This window comes from Pteropus vampyrus, unplaced genomic scaffold, assembly GCF_000151845.1.
Source record: "Pteropus vampyrus isolate Shadow unplaced genomic scaffold, Pvam_2.0 Scaffold182, whole genome shotgun sequence".
Lineage (NCBI taxonomy): Eukaryota > Metazoa > Chordata > Mammalia > Chiroptera > Pteropodidae > Pteropus > Pteropus vampyrus.
Window position 1 is genome coordinate 2,431,255 of NW_011888963.1, and position 21,561 is coordinate 2,452,815.

Below are 21,561 nucleotides of genomic sequence, written 5' to 3' on the forward strand. Positions count from 1 at the left end.
GATATCAGTAGCAAATGCTGAATTTTCAGTTTTCAGTGATGACATCTTTTCATCCATCCATTCTATATTTAAAAGCATCTAGTATGTGAACAACTTTATGCTAAGTGCTAAAGATATAGAAATGAAAAACAAAAACAGGCTCCTGATCTCAAAAACCTTGTCAACTAGTGGGGGAGATAAACATTATTAATAATAATGCATGCACTATGGAAATATTTAAGGTATAGTATAGATGTTACACATTGTAGCAAGCAGGGTTCATCTGAAAGCTATGATTATTTCTGTCACTACCACCGGGCCTAAGATGTGAGGCAAAAAAGATTTTCTTCTTGGTCTTGACCACAAATAGACTCAAGTATCAAAGATACCAGCTAAGTATGGCTGGGAAATAAGGCATCTTTCCGAATGCCAGGCAGAGGTGCAGATAACTTCAGATTAGGTGGAAAGTTTCTGATCTAGAAACCCATATTTTGTAAGCTGGACTTTTTCTTATATTTCCTGCAGTTTCTGTGTTGATTTCCTCTTTGCTTTAATTAATATTTTTTAAAAAGTCTTTCGAAAAATATCAGTCTTCATGATAGATAATGGGTTTAAATGTAAAAAATCAAACATAAAAGTACTAAAAGAAAATGTGGATGATTAAAAAATTTATAATCTTGGGTAAGGGTTTTCTAGGCATGAGACCAAACACAGAGTCATAAAGGAAGACTGATATATCTGATTACATAAAAATTTAAACTTTAGTATGGCAAAAAAGCAAAGAGCAATAACAGCCCATCTTAAAATTCAAAGACAAAAAAAATTACAACATCTATGAAGGGCTCTTACAAATTATCTCAATTTGAAAACCCTTAAAATGTAAATATGCAATTCACAAACATAAACATAATAGCTAATGTTTATTGAACTTTTATGTGCCAATGTGATATACTGATTGCTAAAATGGCCTCCATTCTCCACCGCTCTATGTATCCATGCCTTCCTATAATTTGAGTTTGCTGCTCCTTCCATCCATAGACAGAGTCTGTTTCCCCATTTCTTAAATCTGAGAGGCCCTGTGACTTGCCTGGGCCAGCAGAATGTGGCAGAGTTGGTAGTGTAACAGGTCTAAGTGTAGGCCTCAGGAGGTTTTCATATGCTTCCCATTCTCATGGAACCCTGCCACTGCCATGAGAACAGGCCAGAGTTAGCCTCCTGGAGAAGGAGAGATAACATGAAAGAGAGCTAAGTGGCCCAGCTTTGGCCATCCAAATCCCCAAACATGTAAGAGAGCTCAGCCAAGGTCAGCAGAGCTGCCTATACAACCCATGGGTGACTATAGGTGCAGAATAAACCTAGTGAAGGCCAGAAAAATTGTCCAACAAACATGTAGATTTGTCAGCAAAAATAAATATTTATCATCACGTTCCACTGAGATTTAGTTTGTTACATAACATTATTGTGGCAATAGTAATGGATATAGCTAGGTAATGTTCAAAGTGCTCTACATTTATTATCTCTCAATCTTACAAAGGTTATGTGAGATAATAGAAAATGCATATTGGTCTCTGCTCATGGTTCCTGGCACAGAACTCCTAAAACCCTTGTAATTTTCTAAGTAATAAGAGCATTAAGAGCATCTTTTGTTTTAATATTTGGTCTTTGGCCCTGGTTCCTGAAACAAGTCTCCTGAAATCCTCGTAATCTTCTGGGTGATAGGAGTGTTTTTTGTTCTAATGAGGTGACTCTGGGTGGGTCCCTAAATGAGGGCTGGTAACTGGAAAGACCAAGTCATGATTAGAAGCTTGGAATTTTCAACCCTGACCCTTCCCCCATTCTCTTGAGATGAGAGAAGTCCTGAAAATGGTTTGAATGATTGATCATGCCTATATGATGAAATCTCCACAAGATACCTAAAGTTTGGGATGTGAAGAGCTTCCAGGTTGATGAATACATCCATATACCAGGAGGGCGATGCACCCTTCACGGGGACAGAAGCTTCTATGCTCAGAACCCTACCAGACCTTGCTCTATGTATCTCTTTTATCTGGCTGTTAATCTGTACCCTTATAATATCCTTTAGTAAACCATAAGTGTGTTTCCCTGAGTTCTGTGTGCTGCTCTAGCAAATTAATCGAACCTAAGGTGGGGCTTACGAGAACCTCAGATTTAGAGCTAGCTGGTCAGAAGCACAGGTGACAGACAATGGGAACTTGCAACTGGCATATGTGGTGAGAACAGTCTTGTGGGACTGAGCCCTTAACCTGTGGGATCTGACACTATCCCCAGGTAGTCAGAAGTGAGTTAAATTGTAAGACACCTAGTTGGTGTCACAGAGACTTGCTTGTTGTGGGGAAAACCTCCACATATTTGGTGACTAGAAGTGTCAGAAGTGAGTTCTATGTGAGTAGTAAAGGAGACTCAAGAGAAGGGAAAACTCGGTTTTCTCATACTGATGAGTACAATTTTTCCCTTCTTGTCCCATCTCTTTCTACTCAACTGGCTGATATGTATTCCATTCTAGTCACAGTAGCCTCCACTTTCTCAAACACACCAGGTATAATATCACCTTCTCAAGAGAGTCCTTTCCTCTATCTATAATTTCATTCCCAATACTGAGTATCCCCCTCTCCTGCTTTACTTTTGCTCCTTAGCACATTTCCTCAATGAGCATACTCTACATTTTCCTCTCCCACTAGAATGTAAGCTCCATGACTTATGGCTGTTTTGTTCATTAATGTAGCTCTAAACCTAGAATACTGTTTGGAACATAATAGACACTCAATAAATCTTTGGTAAATGAAGATATCAGCTAATCAATTTCCAATTTACTATTGAGTACAGAGAAGTTAAGTAACTTTGCCTGAGATCACAGGGCTAGTCTGTGGTAGAGCCAGCATTCAAATTTAGGTAAGCTGGCTCAAGATTACTATAGCCTAGTCTAGTCTATTATACCATGTGCCTTTCTAACGCAGAGGTTGGCATATACATCTGTACCCAATAAACAACAATTTCCTTGGTTCTTCATATTTTAATCAAGGTGTTTCTCCCCATAAAAGTTCTATGCTTTGTCTTAACAAAAGAGGTGATAATATTTAAATTTGAGAAAGAACCAGGATATTTCTGCCCAAAACCTGGGGTAAAGGGCAAAACAAAACCAAGTCTTCCTTTATAACTGTTAAAATTCATTTTTACAAATAATTTCACTCTAGCCTTTGATACTTAAAACTTAAATCCTTTTCTTTATTAGTCTTACATTTTTTCTACCACTGTTGTCCTAAAATTTGGGGCTTCTATTTACTGGATTGGGGGGGCAATCTCAACTTTATTTAATTACAGTCAGATACATAAACATTCTTAAATTTATGAAAAACTGTAATTTTAATTTGTCTCACTTTCTAAGACTTCTCATATGAATAAATTCTCACATTAGAAATATTAACAAGAGAATCTTTGGAAACATGGTGGAGTGAGAGACATCCCCAGATCTCTCCCCTTGAAACAATAAGCTGAACATCTGAAACTCAACAAAAAACACCCAAACTGCACACCAGCATGTCTGAGCATGGGATCTGTGCATAAGAGCTACCACAGGTCAGAAACCGGGGTGTTGGGCGGTGGATTGGGAGAAATAAAGAGCTGCCTCTCACAGTCGCCAGAGCTCCCTGTAGGAGGAGGTGGAGGGGAGAAGGAGAGGTGAGTTCCCTGAACAGCCTGCCTAGGAAAGCTGTGAGCTCCCTGTGGCTGGCCAGAGGCAGGGCCTAGTCATCAAGGCAGAAAGCAAAGAAGCCGGATGGCAGAAAAACAGTTGATTTTTACCGTTCACAGTTGCAAAACTGAGGCTGTGTTACAGCCCCCATTCCTCAACCCAAAGGGCCCCTCCCCCCCCAAATCCTCTGAGACCAATCACCACCAAGCCCCAGGGGAATCTGAGCAAACACTACCAAAACTGTTGCTAACACTGACAGGAACTGAAACTGAGGGTAGCGAGCGTGATTAACTATCTATCAGAAAAAAAAAAGGCATTTTTAAGGCATTATATAAAGCAAGGATCCAAGAGGCTTAGAAGCCACCTACTGGAAGCCAAAAGAAAAGCGCCTTCTTGGTAGCAGGCTAAAGACAGACCTTTATATAATAAATCTTCTTTCTGAAAAACAGCAGAATACATTTCTGTTAATGCCCAGTAGAGAAATAGTCCATTAAACACCATGAACAACCAAGGAGACAAGGCATCTCAGAAAGAAAGAAAGAGAAAAATCTCCAGAAAATAAGCTTACAGACATAGAAATATGCAACTTAAATGACAGAGAATTCAGGATGGTACTTCTGAAAAAAACTTAGTGAATTCTGAAATGAATCATATCGACAATTTCAAAAATTAAAAAAAACGACTAGATGACCAGAGCAAGGAGAGCGAAACCCTCAGAAAGAACCAAATAGAACTTCTGGAGATGAAGAACACACTGCAAGAGTTGAAAAATAAATAGCAAGCTTGGGAAATAGGGTCAACCAAGTGGAAGAAAGGATCAGTAATATCAAAGACAGAAATCTAGAAATAAATCAGAAGGAAGAAGAGAGAAACTGAGGAATGAAAAAATAATGAAAGAGAAATTCAAGAACTAGCCAATACTATCAAGAGAGGAAACATAAGAATAATGAGCATTATCGAAGATGAGGAAAGGGAGCAGGGACTAGAAAGCATTTTCAGACAAATAGTTGATGAAAATTTCCCAAATCTATAGAATGAACTGGAGCTTGGAATTCAAGAAGTCAACAGAACACCCAATTATCTCAACCCAAAAAGGCCTTTACCAAGACACATTGTATTAAAATTATCAAAAATCAATGACAAAGAGTATTCTCAGAGAGAAGAAAACAGTAACTTATAAAGGAAAACCCATTAGATTATCTTGAGACTTCTCAGTACAAACCTTAAAAGCCAGAAAGGAATGGAATCAAACATTTAAACTATTAAGTGAAAGGAACTACCAGCCTAGGATAATGCATGCAGTTAAGCTCTCCTTTGGATATGAAGAAATTAAGACCTTTCCAAACATACAAAAATTGAGGGAATTCTCCACTCTGAGGCCTGCACTACAGGAAATACTGAAAGGGGTCAGCTCACCTAAACCAAAGTGACAAAAAAAAAAACAAAAAAAAAACATTAGGAGTAAAATGACTATCAGGCAAATAGAAACAGACGAGTGCAATCCTTACTAAAAGCAGGGCATTAAAAGATTCAATAAGAAGAGAATTGTTATAACATGATAGTAATGAATGTTCAGCATACATAAGGACAAATTAAGATAACAATAACTGAAAAGGGGAGGATTCAAAGATCCAAATTCACAAAGGGGAATGGAGATAAGGCATGCGCAGAAGAAAATAGGTGACTGTATATATATAACTATCCTTTACATATTCATAATGGTAACCACACACCAAAGATTCAGAACTGAAGTATATAATATAAAACAAGAAGAACCAGAGGGAAAACCCACAAAAGCCAACCAAAATAAAGAAAACAGAAACACAAGGACAAGGAAGCAATGGAAATACTGAGCTACCGGAAAGCAAAAGATAAAATGGCTATAAGAAGACTTCATATTTCAATCATCGCCCTAACTATAAATGGACTGAACTCACCAAGAGAAAGACACAGAGTTGCAGAATGGATCAAAAAACAAAACTCAACCATACGCTGCCTCCAGGAGACACATCTCAACTCCAAAGACAAATATAGACACAAAGTGAAAGGGTGGAAAATATTTCAAGCAAATGGCATTCAGAGACCAGCAGGAGTAGCGGTACTAATACCAGACGAAATAGACTTCAAATAAAAAAGGTAAAGAAAGATACTGAGGGACACTTCATAATGATAAAGGGAATCAAACACCAAGAAGACATAACACTTATTAACATCTATGCTCCCAATCAGGGAGCCCTGAAATATGTAAAGCAATTACTAACAGAACTAAATGGAGAAACAGACCAAAACACTATTGTAGTAGGGGACCTAAATATCCCACTGTCAGAGAGCGACAGATCATCCAAACAGAAAATCAATGGAAAATAACATCCTTAAATGACATATTAGACCAATTGGACGTAATTGACATTTACAGAGCCTTCTATCCCAAAACAGCTGCTTATACATTCTTCTCTAGTACACACGGAACATTCTCAAGAATCGACCACATACTGGGACACAGAGATAGCTTCAACAAATATAAGAGGGTTGAAATCATACCAACCATATTCTCTGATCATAATGCTTTGAAATTAGAGATCAACTGCAGAAAGAAATCAGGAAGAACCACAAATACATGGAGATTAAACAACATGCTACTGAAGAATAACTGGGTCAGAGAATAAATAAAAAGAGAGATCAAGAGATACATGGAAATGAATGATAATGACAGTACAACATATCAAAACTTTTGGGACATGGCGAAAGCGATCATAAGAGGAAAGTTCTCACTAAAGAAAAAAGAGAAAGGACACAAATGAACAAAATCAGGGATGAAAGAGGGAAAATTAGGACTGATATCGCAGAAATACAAAGGACCATACAAGAATACTATGAAAAAGCATATAATGCCAAATTTAACAACCTAGAAGAAATGGAAAATACAATCCTCCTAGACTGAATCAAGAAGAACTGGAAAATCTAAATAGACCAATCAGCAGTATGGAAATTGAAACAATCATTAAAAACCTACCAAAAAGGAAAAGTCCAGGACCAGAGGGCTTCATTAGTGAATTCCACCAAACATTCAAAGAATATTTAATACCTATTCTCCTCAAACTCTTTCAAAAAATCGAATAGGAGCCAACTCAATTTATGAGGTCAATATTTCCCTGATACCACAACCCGGTGAAGATAACACAAGAAAAGAAAACTACAGACCAATATCTCTCATGAACACAGATACAAAAATCCTAAATAAGATACTAGCAAACTGAATACAGCAACATATTAAAAAGATTGTACACCATGATCAAGTTAACTTCATCCCAGAGGCAGAGGGATGGTTCAACATACACAAATCGATTAATATGATACACTACATAAACAAATTAAAAAATAAGAATCATATTATCATATCAATAGATGTAGAAAAAGCCTTTGACAAGATACAGCACCCATTTATGATCAAAACCCTTAACAAAATCGGTATAGAAGGAAAGTACCTTAACATAATAAAGGCCATATATGACAAATCCTCAGCCAACATTATACTTAATGGTGAAAAACTAAAAACCTTCCCTCTAAGAAAAGGAACAAGGCAAGGCTGTCCACTATCGACATTCTTATTCAATATAACATTGGATGTTGTAGGGAGTGCAATTAGACAAGAGAAAGATATAAAAGGCATCCAAATAGGAAACGAAGAAGTCAAACTGTCACTATTTGCGGATGACATGATTCTCTATATAGAAAACCCTAAAGACTCCACAAGAACACTAGTAGAAACAATGAGCAAATATAGTAAATTCTCTGGATACAAAATCAACGTTCAAAAATCAACGTTCCTATAGTCTAATAATGAAGTGTCAGAAAAAGAAGTGGAAAAAATAATTCCTTTTGCAATTGCAACAAAAGAATAAAATACCTAGGAATAAATCTAACGAAACATGTGAAGGACCTATATAATGAAAACTATAAGACCCTATTAAAAGAAAGAAATCGAAGAAGATACAAAGAAATGGAAAGATATTCCGTGTTCTTGGATTGGAAGAATCAACATATTTAAAATGAGCTTATTACTTAAAGCATTATACAGATTTAATGCAATTCCCATCAAAATCTCATTGGCATTTTTTAAAGAAATAAAACAAAAAATCATCAGATTTGTATGGAAACACAAAAGACCTCGAATTGCCAAAGGTATCCTGAGAAAAAAGAACTAGGCTGGAGGTATCACTCTGCCCAACTTGAAATTATACTACAAAGTGATAGTAATCAAAACGGCATGGTATTGGCACCAAAACAGACACATGGACCAGTATAACAGAATCGAGGGTCCAGAAGTAAACCCATATTTATATGAGCAAAAAATTTTTTACAAAAAAGCCAAAAACATACAGTGGAGAAAGGAAAGCCTCTTCAAAAAATGGTGCTGGGAAAACAGGAAAGACACCTGCAAAAGAATGAAACTAGACTATTTTCTATCACCACACACCAGAATTAACTCAAAATGGATTAAGGACCTGAATATAAAACCTGAAACAATACAATGCATAGAAGAAAACATAGGAACTAAACTCAAAGACCTTGGACTTAAAGATTTTATGAATTTGACCTAAAAAGCAAAGGAAGTAAAAGCAAAAATAAATGAATGGGACTACATCAAACACAAACGCTTCTGCTCAGCAAAAGAAACTGTCAACAAGGTAAAGAGACAACCATCTGAATGGGAAAATATATTTGCAAGCAATGCCTCCAATAAGGGCCTAATAACCAAAATATATAAAGAACTCATACGACTCAATAACATAAAAAAACAAATGATCCAATCAAAAAATGGGCAGAGGTCCTGAACAGACACTTCTCCCTAGAGGACATACAAATGGCCAAGAAATATATGAAAAGATGCTCAATATCGCTAGCTATTAGGGAAATGCAAATCAAAACCATAATGAGATACCATCTCATACCTGTTAGAATAGCTATCATCAACAGTATAAGTAATAACAAATGTTGGAGAAAGTACGAAGAAAAAGAAACCCTCCTACGCTGCTGGTGGGACTGTAAATTGGTATAGCCACTATGGAAAACAGTATGGAAGTTCCTCAAAAAACTAAGAATTGATCTACCATATGATCCAGAAATTCCTCTACTGGGTATTTACTCTAAAGACTTGAAAACCCATATCCAAAAAGGTATTTGAACACCGATATTCATAGCAGCATTATTCACGGTGGCCAGGACATGGAAGCAACCAAAGTGTCCTACAATAGATGACTGGCTAAAGAAGCTGTTGTACGTATATACAATAGAGTATTACTCAGCCATAAGAGATGAAACACTGCCATTTGAGACAACATGGATGGACCTTGAGATAATCATGCTAAGCAAAATAAGCCAGACGGAAAAAGTTGAAAATCACATGATATCACTTATAAGTGGGATATAAACCTAAAAGCAACAAATGAACTGGACAAACAAACGAGACTCATGGACATGGACTACAGACTAGTGGTTACCAGAGGGTAGAGGGTCGGGGAGGAAGGATAGATGGTTAAAGGGGGTTAAATATAGGGGTGTAGAGGGAGGGTGAAGTGGGTAAAGGGGATCAAATATATGGTAGCTGAAGGAAACTAGACTTTGGGTGGTAAACACACAATAGAATATACAGATGTCAAATTATAATGTACAGCTGAAAATTATATAATTGTATTAACTGATGTTACCCAGATAAACTTAAAAAAAAAAAAAAAGAATATTAACAAATTTTTTGGTCTCTAGATGACAAGTCCTGAATTTCTGTTAGGGAATTATACTCACCAAATAAACCCTCAAAAAATGTAAGTAAATGCAAATTACAATAAGAGAAGTTTCCATTTATCAAACTGGGAAGGATAAAAAATATTAAAATGCTCAGTGTTGGTAAAGGTGTAGGAAACTAGCATTTATATACTCTGCTGGTGAGAGTATAATTTGGTAAAAAACTTTTTGATAGTAAGTACCAATGGCTTGAAAGATATGCATGCCCTATGATGTACAAATTCCACTGTTAATAATTTACACTAAGGAAATAATTAAGGATTTGCAAAAAGACTTAATAGCAAGAATGTTTATTTAAGCACTGTTATTAATAGCATTAAGTTGGAAATAGTTGACATGTTTAAAAGTAGAGATTAATTATCACACATCTCCAGGATGTTTCTATTACATAAAAATTATAATAAGTATGGTATAATCTCATATTTGTAAATAAAATATGTCTATATGTAGAAAAGATTTTGGAAGCTGTTAACAATTGGTTCTTCTGGATGGGTGGACTGTATGTGTTTTTTTTTGCTTGTCAATATTTTCTAAGTTTTCTATAAAGACCATTCATTGCAGTCATAATTTTAAACATCCAACCTTCTTTTTTAAATTGAAATAGGAAACTAGGGCTATTATAGCTACTGTTGAATCATCCTTCTCAGTTGTTTTTTTAACCATGCCATGCATTCTTCGTTCTACAATATACATTAGATTTTGCTTGGCTTTTATGCTGTGCAATCTGGCTGAGGTAGCAGTTTAATTGCTATGGCAACAAGAATTGAAAGAAATCTTAGATATCATTTAGTCTAGTCCTTTTTATTTTACAAAATAAGGAACTCGAGAGAGATCCAAGAGATTGAGAGATTTACTTAAGGTCATAAGGTTAGTTTTATAGCAACCCTAGTCTGATCTCCAGATTCCTGGTCTACTTATTCTCAAAAAATTGGCTTCATACTTATATCAATGACCCTGGCTGCTAAGCTGGCTTTGAAAAGGGTACAGCAGCTCTGCCAACAGGAAAACCCAAGAGATATCATAAGTCAGTTAAGCAAAAACCTAGTTGCTCTTATAACACAAAAATGAATTACCAAGTGTCAGAGGAAACAGGAAAAATATATCAAGAGAACACAGAGGGCCTTCCATGTCCTTTTGGAGTATACAGATTTGGAAACAAAGAGATTCTGTGATTCATTCACAAGTGCCTCACGTTAATGACTACTACTGCTGTATATGTTGATTAACTGCAATATATGCCCTTAGGTAACAAAATAGTTGATATATTAATGGTAGATTGCCAGCTTTTAAGAAGATAATTACATAGCTTTTCATATATTTATTTTCTTCTATGCATAAACAAAGAATCTGAATAACATATCAGTAGTTCTCAAAATATCATCTGTAATCCTTGGGGTATGAGGTATAGGGAGGTGTCCTTGAGACTATTCCAAGGTTAAAAGTACTTCATAAGAATACTATGACATTATTTACCATTTTTACTTAGGTGACATTTGCACTGCTGATGAAAAACAATGGTAAATAAAATTGTTGGCACCTTAGAACAAATTGAGGCAGTGGCACCAAACTGCCCTAAAAGCCATTATATTGTTCACTGACGCTCCCTCATGCTAAAAATAACGCTGATTTCATTTTAGAATGTCCTTGATGAAATAGTAAAAATGATTAATTTTATTAAATCTCAATCACTGAATACATATGTGTGACAAAGCATGCATAAAGCACTTCTGCTTTCTGAGTACAATGGTTTTCCAGAGGATTTGGTTGTCCAAATCAAAAGCACTTGTGCAACTGAATTGTGAGCCGAATAGCTGCTTTTTTTTCATGGAATGCTATTTGTACTTGCAAAAAACGACTGACAAACTATGGTTATTCAGGCTTCAGTGTTTGGCAGAAATTCTCTCAAAAATGTTAACAAAGTGAATCTGTCACTTTGAAGAAAACAACTGATAGTATTTGTTACCAATGATAAAATTTGAGCTTTCAAATGAAAATTAGAATTTTGAAAAATTGAATATGCCACTTTGAACTTGCCAGCATCCTAATACTTGAGGACTTTTATGATGATGGATGATGCTAATAAAGGAATATGATTGTTTGATATTATATAGCGGAATGTGTCAAAATTAGGAAGAACTGTTTTACACAGTGAACCACTATTTTCTAAATGACCATATTTGATATTATAAAATTATGCATGAGTAGCAAACCCATTCACAGTGTAAGACAGATCCATGGATTTTAACATAACAGAGTAAAGAAAGTCCATATATAGTTTCATATTCCACATTGCAACTAACCTTTAAAAAATTACTACTTGTCAAACTTCAGTGGGCTATCAAAGAATATCCATGATTATCTAAGAAAAGCTACTAAAACATTCCTTTTTCCTACTACATATAAATGAAAAGTAGGATTTTCGTTATCTCTTAAGTCAAAACAAAACAATGCAATACATTAAATGCAGAAGCAGATGTAAGAATCCAGCTGTCTTCCATTAAGTCACACATTTGTTTTGAAAAGTGCAAACTAGTGCCACTCGTAGGATGCTTCTTATAAAAAAGAAAGAAACAAACAAAAACCCAGAAAACAAGTGCTGGTGAAGATGTAGAGAAACTGGAATCTTTGTGCATTGCTGCTGGGAATGTAAAATGGCATAGCTTCTGTGAAACGGTATAGTGTTTCCTCAAAAAATTAAACAAACAATTATCGTATGATCTAGTAATTCCACTTCTAGGTATATATCCCAAAGAATTGAAAGTAGAAACTCAAAAGATATGTGCACACCAATGATCACAGCAGTATTATTCAAAATAGCCAAAATGTGAAAACCCAAATGTCCATGGACAGATGAATGGACAAACAAAATGTGGTATATACATACAATGGAATATTATTCAGCATTAAAAAGGAAATTCTGACATATGACCCTTAAAAACATTATGTTAAGTGAAATAAACCAGTCAAAAAAGAGCAAATAGTGTATGAGGCACTTAAAAATAGTCAAAACCCTAGAGACAAAAAGAATACTGGTTACCAGGGACTAGGAGATAATGAGAAGTTACTGTTTAATGGGTATAGAATTTCAGTATGGGATGATGAAAGAGTTCTGGAGAGACATAGTGGTAATGATTGCACAACAAGGTACTTAATATTAGCGATGTGCACTTAAAAATGATTAAAATGGTAAATTTTATGTTATGTATATTTTAACACAATTTTTAAAAAGCTAAAAAAGAAAACTCACAATGCCACTCTTCTCATTTTGGGGAGAAGAGTTTTGAAAAATAGTTATTTTTCATTAAAAATTTTATTTATCCATGCAGTGAGTCTATTACTATTTTTAAAATAAACTAATAAATACTTAAAAAATCTCCTAGTTTTCATTTCTAATATGGGAAATATAAAAAGATATAACTCTTAAAGAGAAGCTCTTGGTCCTGAGTAAGTTTTGAGAAGTAAAGTGGTCCCGAGACAAAGATTGAGAAATTTATTCTCTTCTCCAACTACATTATCTTCGTTTGTTGGTATAGCTTCATTTGACAGCTATACCACTTGAAGCCTTCAGACTAAAAGGACAGCTTCAAATACGGTCTTTACATTAACTCTTTACCATGACTATTGTCCACTGGGTGCACCTTAATTATAAGGGCTGAGCAACACAAAGCTCCACACAGATAAGTGGCAATGTACAAGATAATACTGCTAAAAAGCTTAAATGCCGATATGTCCCAAAGTAGTTTTATAAGTATCTTCTTAGAAAGAAACACACATTTCCTTTTTTCTGTTGGATCTTCATTCAGACTTACAGTTCAAGGCTAGATGTGGGAATGGAGGTGGTAGCGGCATTGTTTCTGAAAAACCACTCCATTTAGTGGATCTGTGCAAAGAATTTAATTCTCTCACCGTCTTGCTACTGGTCTGTTGCAGAGGGTGGGGTTAAGAAGCTAGGAAGCAATCCAAAAGATCATCTGAGGCTGCCCCAAACCGTGTCCAAGCAATCATTTCCTCCATTTTGGGCCAAGTCAATTTGCCCCGACAGAGGCTGAATGTTTACGGGGAAAAGGTAAATAAAAAGGATGTTAGAAAGCATGGACGGAAATCAGCAAAACCACAGCGGTTTTACCTTGTGTGGATGCTAAATGATTAGTATGCTATGTGTGTGAGGGGCAAACGAGAATTGTTGTTATTCCAGAGTACAGCTGTGGCACTTTTAATGACGGATCTGCAGTTCTGGATGGGAGCGAAAGACAAACGATTTTCTTATCTGGACCATCTTTCTACATTCCTCTTGGGCAGGGCCTGTGACCAGTCTCGCTCACTGCAGCTGAGGCAGTTCCAAACAAAGGAGAATGGATGCCCTCCAGAGGGAGAGGAGGAGGGAAAGGGGGCCCGCAGGTTCCCGCGCCAGGTATCCCTCAAGGTAGTAGACCCTGCATGTCGCCAGGAGGGAGAGTCCCAGGAGCGTCTTAGGGGTGTGGTCAGGAGCGCTGGGCCAGGGCGCTGGGCCGGGGCGCACGGCACCGCCGCGGCAGAAGACCCCGCCCTGCCCACGGTCAAGGTTAACACGCGCGTGGGGAGGTACCTGTGCAGGCCTCGCACAGCCGAAAGGCACTGGGTGATCATGGGAGAGCCGAGAGGCGGCAGCGGCGGGCGCGTTGTCCTCGGGTTTGGGGGAGGCGGAGGCGGGGCGCCAGCGAGCCGTGAGGCAGCCTAGCCCAGGAGGGAACGGCAGCTGCGGCGGCGGCGGCGGTGGAGGAAGCAGCGGGTCCAGCCAGCGACCTCCCACGTGCGACGGCCACACGCCTGCTCTTACTTCAGCCCCGCCCCTCTCCCCGCCCCTCGCGTCCTGCACCGCCCCTGGGGCGGTTCCGGCGAGACCCAGCTGCCGAGAGTAGAGCGCCCAGCCGGGTGGGCTGAGGGACAGCGGTGGCCTGGAGGCCGAGGAAGTTCGGGCCACCGCTGGCCGTACTGCGATCGGGAACCAGGCTCAAGCCCTGAGGACCAGGGGACGAGAGGTTCCGTTTACCGACGCCCGCGGGCCCGCTGCCACCGTCTTGAGTCCTCTTGCCTGGTAAGGGGCTTCTGTCTGGGAAGGGTGCATGCATCTCCTGCCGCCTCCAATGGGGCCTGCACCACGCACCCTCAGCAGTACCCGTCAGGGCGGAGGCGAGGCCCGGGTACCGAAGTGGGGAAGGAGGAGGTCGATGTGCTCTGGGTGCAGAGCTAAGGGGAGAAGCGTAGAGGAGGTTGGACATCTCCATTTCCCCTCTGCCTCCCCTTTTCCCCCATTTTTTTTTTTTTTCATCTTCTGCCTGGGGCCTTATTTAGTACTTGCGACCCCATGGCTTAGAGGCTGGGCTTGCCTTTAAAATAAACACATAAATAGTAAACATCCTAGTGGTGGATACCACACCCAGGCTTTGAATTAGGGAAACTGGGGAGCAGATGGATGATGCGATTTAGTGGAAATAAGCCATTAATGCCTGCTGGCCCTGCGCCACTGTTTGGATGCGATAGTATTCCATGTGAATGAACATGACCGGGAGCTTCCAGCGTGTCATCGAGAGCACCTCTACTGCAGAGAGCACTGGTCGGTTTATAGTGTCCATCGATTTAGGCAGTGATTTCCTGACATGTCTGATGATTAAATAGAAATGCCGTTTTTATTAAGAATGACACTGGTCGAACAACCTTTCGTTAATATATTTACTCATCAAATAACTGTCTCAGCCTGCAAAAGTAGGTGGAATTTAAACTACGCATACATTTTAAAAAATCTCATGAAATAGAGGAAGATGCTCAGTGTAGATAGATGAGCTTCTGAGTCAGCAGTATGAAATCTCCTTCAATTTCTTACTAAGGCCTTTTGGGGATTTCTATATCTGTATCTATAACCCTATCCTTATCTCTATCTGCACACTGTTAAGATAAAGTGAGATTTTCAGTGAGAGTCTAAGCTTATGTTGTATATGTTTTAAGAAAATTTTTACTTTCGCAAGTTTTAATATAATCTAAGACTACTGGGTATAAATGAAAATATGTAATACATTACCATAAGAACACTTTGTGCTCTCCTAATTCTAAAAATAGAAAGACATGAAGGTAATTGAGGTTTTAGTTTTTGCTTTACACTTAAAAATTTTTTTGATTAAATTTATTGGGGTGACAATTGGTTAATAAGATTATGTAATTTTTAAGTATATAATATTTATAATATTATATACTTATAATCATGTATGTATTGCAATCATGTATGTATTGCATTGTGTGCTCATCACCCAAAGTTTAGTTCCTTCCATCACCATATTTTTGACCCTCTTTACCTTCTTCTTCTTAATTTTAATGTAATTTATAACCTTTCTGACCTATTCTTTAAAATAACTTAGTTCAGTGTTTCTCTTTTTCTTATCCAGGAAAAGTGGTTAAGCTTTTAAAATGTCATCTGTGAAGCACCTAGTTTATGCAGTTATTCGTTTCTTACGGGAGCAGAGTCAGATGGATGCTTATACTTCAGATGAACAAGAAAGTTTGGAAGGTAGGTACCTGGTCTTTTGTTCATTTGTGTTATGATTATAAATAAAGACTAAAATAGTTATAAGTCTGATTTTGTGATCTATTATAACAAAATCAAAATTTTTTTTGATCTTTCAAGAAGAGAGACTTAACTATAAGGTATCGTGTTTCCATTCTCTGAGGCTTGTTTTGTTTGTTTCAATTAACAACAATATAAGAGGACTATTGTTCATTTATTGAACAGCTATTATGTATTAGAACTATGCTATTCATATTGTAGGGAGATTTTTCTTCATAGTGAATGTTGTTAGTATTATCCCCATTTAGCAGATAAGTAAGTGAAACCAGATTAATGAACAGAGCTGAGATTTAAATCCTGATTTTTATTTGAAGATCTTGTTTCTTCTTCCTAACAGGAAGGCATCCAGTTGAGAATCAATATATGAAAATACCTTAGTCATCATAAAAGTACTATGTAAAAGTCTAATAATTATATCACTATTAAGCTCTGACTACCTCCTATTCGGGGACTTAAAATAGGATTTCACCCTTGTCTTATGTGGGCTATACCTAATAGATTCGGTAATCTGTAAAGTTGAGCAGAAGTTGGATGATAGATAGCATCATGTGTTTCATTGACACCATCTTTTCTGCTTTGAGATCATGCATTATAAAATTTACATTCATTATAACCCCAGCAAGATAGAATTCTGTAGATGCACTTGTGGCGGTTCAGTGAGCCTACCTTCCTTATGGCCTAAAGACTTCATTATTGCAATGAAAGAGAGCATTTGGGAGAAATTAATAAATAATAGTACGATTTGAATTTCCCATCTTAAAGTTGTTTCTCCTATAAAGAGGACACATCTATTAATTTCAACAAGCACAACCTTTGTGAATATGCTTTTAGGAGGGAGGGATGAAAGTTGGACATTTGCTCTAAAACTGCTTCTAATCTAGTGGCAGTGAGAGAAGCAGGCGACACACAGTTGGAGAAGATTCTAATCAGTCTATTTAATATTAGGTCTTTTGTTCTGCTTAATGGTTAGACTATGTGAAAGTAAAAGTGACTGATTATTTAAGGAGGATGTTCGTTATGGCTGCTCTGTAGCAAACTGATAAATGCAATCATTTAATAAAAGATGTTTCTTTTCTAATCAAAGACAGTATTATACTTTTAAGGGCCAGAAGGAAAATTCAGAGATTTTTAAAAACCAAGATGTTATGTCCTATATTTAGAATGGTATTCAGCCAAAAATATGTGCTTTCAGCTGTTTGTTATATATGGCATGCAGAAATGGTGCCAATTGTTTTTGACCAATCCCTATTTTTTGACTCTGTGAGTCTAATTTTATTGACTATGAAATCATGTGGAGATGTCTGCCCACCTTCTAGACATTTAAAAAAGCCTTAGAAAATGAGTCTAAGTTCTAGTACCAGCTTCACTACTATGATGAGCTGAGATATTATCAGCTTTGAGCCTTCTCCTTAGTCACCCACTCCTAATTGTTATACTGACAACTACTTCATGTTTTGACTATTGTGGCTCCTGCTCACTGTCACACTCTCTAGCACTACTCCTGTCTTAATTCTTAGCAATTGCAAAATACTCATAGATGATTCTTCCAGTTCCCTTGGCTCTCAGTTTCTTGAACTTCTTTCCTCAGTGATTTCAGCCATTCACTCCCTTGGTCAGACCCTAGACCAGTGGTTCTCAACTCAGAGTGATTTTGCAATGTCTGGAGACATTTTTGATTGTCACAGCTAGGGGGCTGGTGTTACTAGCATCTAGTGGTTTGAGGCCATATATGCTGCTAAACATACTACAATGCACAGGACGGCCCTCAACAACAAAAAATGAGCTAGTCCAAAATGTCAGTAGTGCCGAGGCTGAGAAACTCTTGCCTAGACCTTGTCATTATACAAACTGCACTCCCTCCGTAATCTCTATCTTAAATGTTTCACTTCCTGACCACTCTTGCCAGTCTTTCCAGCTCATGCCCTTTAGAATCCCTCCTTGACCAATTCCACCCTACTAATACCTCCGATCTCTTGACTCCTTACCTTTTAATACCCCTCTCCTTACCCAGTTTAAATTCCATGGTCAAACATTATAATTACACCCTTGTATACCCCTCCCTTTCTTGCAAAACTCAACCTTATTTAAATCCAGTTCTTCATTTACACTTTGCCCCTATCCATGTAAATATGTATGTAGATGGAGCAAAACACGTACTTTCTTGTCTGGTCCCACTTTAAATTCATGACTGACCATAAGCCTCATGGGGACCTTTAATGCTGTCTGGCAATCACATTCTCTGTTATAAGGTCATACTTTTGCTCTCTTAGATGACCACTTTAACACTTTCTCATGTCATCTCAAATCCCAAATCTCCTTCCTTGTACTCACTTTTAGATGAATGCCTTGCTGCCTGCTGCACCAAGGAAATCGAAGTAATAAGAAAACAACTTCCACAGACTCTCTCTGCCCCATCTACCCACCTACCAGCATCGATACTCATATACTGTGCCTGCCTGTCTGCCTAACTATTATCATGTGCTATGGACTAGATATTCGCATTCTCCCCAAACTCATATGTTAAAGTCTAATGCCCAGTGTGATGGTATTAGGAGGTGAGCCCTCATGATTGTGATTGGTTGCCTTAAAAAGGAAGTACCAGAGAGCTCCTTCACTCCTTCTACCATATGAGGGGTCACAGGGAGAAGGTGCCATCTCTCCACCTGTATTGTTCTTATCAAGGTCATCAGTCATTTCTGTGTTATTTATTAATGGTCAGTTCTCAGTCTTCATCTGATCAGCTACCATCGATAAAGTTGCTGATTGCTCTCTCATCCTTTCCCCCCTTATATACTTTATTCATTTGGCTTCCAGGATACCGCATACGCTCATGGTTTTCTTCTTATCTCATCATTTGCTCCTTCTCTGTCTCCTTTGCTGGTTTCTCTTTTCCCTGACTCAGAGTGCCCAGGGTCCAGTGCTTAATCTTCTTCTCTTCATGATCTACACTTACTTTTTTTTGGTGATATCATTCAGCTTCATGGCCTGAAATGTTCTTTATTTATATGCCGACATCTCTCAGATGTATACTTTCAGTCCAGGCATTTCTTCTGAACTCCAGACTTCTATATCTAACTGCCTACTAGATATCTCCACCTGTATGTCTCATAGGTACCTCACATTCAACATTTCCAAAACCAAAATCCTGATCCTCCCACCCAAACTCTGTTCTGTCCACAACTGTCCTATCTCAGTTGATGGCAACTCTATCTTTTCAGTTGCTCAGGCCCAAAACTTTCACATCGTTCTGGACTCTTCTCTTTCTCTCAGACTCTGCATGTAGTTGTTCAGTAAATCTTGTCGGCTGTACCTCTAAAATATGTATAGAGTTTGACCACTTCTTCCCCCCTCCACTGATATCACCCCTGGATAGAACTAAATATTTCTCATCTGTTTTACTGCGATAGCCTCTAACTGGTCTCTCTGCTGCTATCTTTGCCACTTTGTTGACTATTCTCAACACAGCCACCAGTGATCTTTTCAGAGTATGTCAGATTCTGTCATTTCTCTGCTTAAAATCTTGCAGTGACTCTTCATGTTACTTATTCATTGTATAAAGACTCTATATAATTTGGACTTCTGTGATTTATAGTTCACAGACTCTCTTTCACTTTCTCAGCATGCACCAAATTCTCTTTCCTATGGGCTTTTACTCTAGTTGTTTTCTCTGCCAGAATGTTCTTCTTCCAGATAATGGAAATACTCCCATCTCCTTCAGGTCTTTGTCAAATCTCTTTTCTGAATGAGGCATACGCTGAACACTCTATTTAATTGCAGCCTGCTTCCCTGCTCTACTCCCCACACTCCCATCCTCCTTGCCCTGTTCTACTTGTTTATTGTTTATAGTCTACCTCTCCATCCGCCACTAGAATGTCAGCCCCAAAGGTCAGAGACTTTTTTTGTTAAATTCACTGGTGTGTCCGAAGTATCTAGAAAAGTATCCAATACATGGTAGGTGCCCAATAAATATTGAATTGATGAATTGAATCAAGTGATTCTGTGCATATCACTTAGTTGGTCTGTATCTTAGTTTCTAAGTTTATTGGGTGGAGCTATGTGCCTTCTCTCCATCAAAGGGATTTGTTAAGAGAATTAGAATCAGCGATAGCAGGTACATACATATGAAAGCTTTTGAATAATGTACTATACAGATAGGACATGGTATTATTGAAGAGATTCTTCACTTGTCCTCGTCAGTATCAAATGGACATATTATTTAGTGTTAAAGTAGAACAGTAATTATATATACTATTTCTTTGGATTTTTATGACTTATTCCTGAGTATAGACTCATGAAAGGAGGATCAAATGTGATAATCCCTGTTTCATAAATCATAATCTTGAGGTAAAAATAAGATAAATTATTGCACTCAGGCTTTTAAAATTTTTTTGTGTGTGTGGCTGGATTATTAATAATGATAATGAGATAATCTTGAGTTCCAAGGCTGTGGTGGCTTTGCTCACTAAACCATATGTGTCTCTAAACATGAGTTACTGAGGAAGACTAGAATAAACATTTTGGCAACTAGGTTTACTTATCGAAAAATTGTGTTTACTTATATGTAGAATCTAAAATAGTCAAACTCATTGAAGCAGAGAATAGAATGGTGGTTGCCGGGGCTGGAGAGAAGAGGAAATGGGGAGGTGATGGTCAAAGGGCACAAAGTTTCAATTATGCAATATAAATAAATTCTGGAGACCAACTATTCAGTACAGTGCCTATAGCTAACAATTTTGTGTTATATAGCTAAATTTTGCTGAGAGGTTAGGTCTTATGTTAAGTGTTTTTATCTACTGCTCCCCCACACAATAAAAAAGAGGCGAGTAGAAACTTTGGGAGGTGATGGATGTCTTTGGCCATGGTTTCATGGATGTATACTTATCCCCAAATTCATTGAGTTGTATACATTAAATATGTACAGCTTTTTATTGATTAACCATACTTTAGTAAAGTGGTTTTTAACAAAACCCAAGCAATTGTGTTTAAAACAAAACAAAACAAAACAAAACAGCCATCTCCTTTAATGATACTTAATTGTGTTGAGTGTGTGCCATGTCTGTGTTCTAAGGTTAGTGGCAGCAGAAATAAAGTAGTTGGATTGGATTGCTCAGCAAGATAGAATAGAAAAATTTCTCACAGTCACCATATGAACTCTTCACCATAAGTGTTTAGCTTATGGTGTTTAGTAGGTGTTCCATTGGTGTTTAGCTCTGAAATGTCATACTCTGGTTTTGATTAAGGGCCTGGTTGGGTTCTATCCATCTTTCATGTGGCTGTGAATGACTGTTTTTTTGGAGAGAATTGTACCACAGATTTTATTGTTTTTATTTCTTCTGAAATTAAATTATTACTTACGCTGTAAACAAAGAAGTAGATTAAATGTATTGAGCATCTACTATTTGCCAGACTCTATTAAAGTCAAAGATGAATAAGATGTAGGCTTTATATTCAAGGAGACAGTCTAATGTGGGAGACA

The 21,561-nt window shown here is 37.6% G+C and overlaps 2 protein-coding genes across 6 annotated transcripts in view; one reads left to right on the plus strand and one right to left on the minus strand.

The window, feature by feature from the left end:
- Positions 1-14,267, minus strand: part of NLN (neurolysin) — an 88,966-nt gene extending 74,699 nt beyond the window's left edge. For 2 of the 3 annotated variants that reach the window (XM_011371076.2, XM_011371075.2), the window contains exon 1: positions 14,076-14,267. In XM_011371076.2, coding sequence (XP_011369378.1) covers positions 14,076-14,116 — 41 coding nt within the window. In that variant the 5' untranslated portion in view covers positions 14,117-14,267. Of the gene's footprint in view, positions 1-13,396; positions 13,521-14,075 lie in introns of those variants that run through there. The other variant, XM_023537209.1, reaches the window with a different exon arrangement.
- The window catches only part of SGTB (small glutamine rich tetratricopeptide repeat containing beta), a 40,754-nt gene continuing 32,674 nt past the window's right edge, over positions 13,482-21,561 (plus strand). The window contains exons 1-2 of one of the 3 annotated variants that reach the window (XM_023537211.1): positions 13,482-13,556; positions 15,907-16,028. In XM_023537211.1, coding sequence (XP_023392979.1) covers positions 15,929-16,028 — 100 coding nt within the window. In that variant the 5' untranslated portion in view covers positions 13,482-13,556; positions 15,907-15,928. Of the gene's footprint in view, positions 13,557-14,279; positions 14,565-15,902; positions 16,029-21,561 lie in introns of those variants that run through there. The other 2 variants (XM_011371073.2, XM_023537212.1) reach the window with 2 other exon arrangements.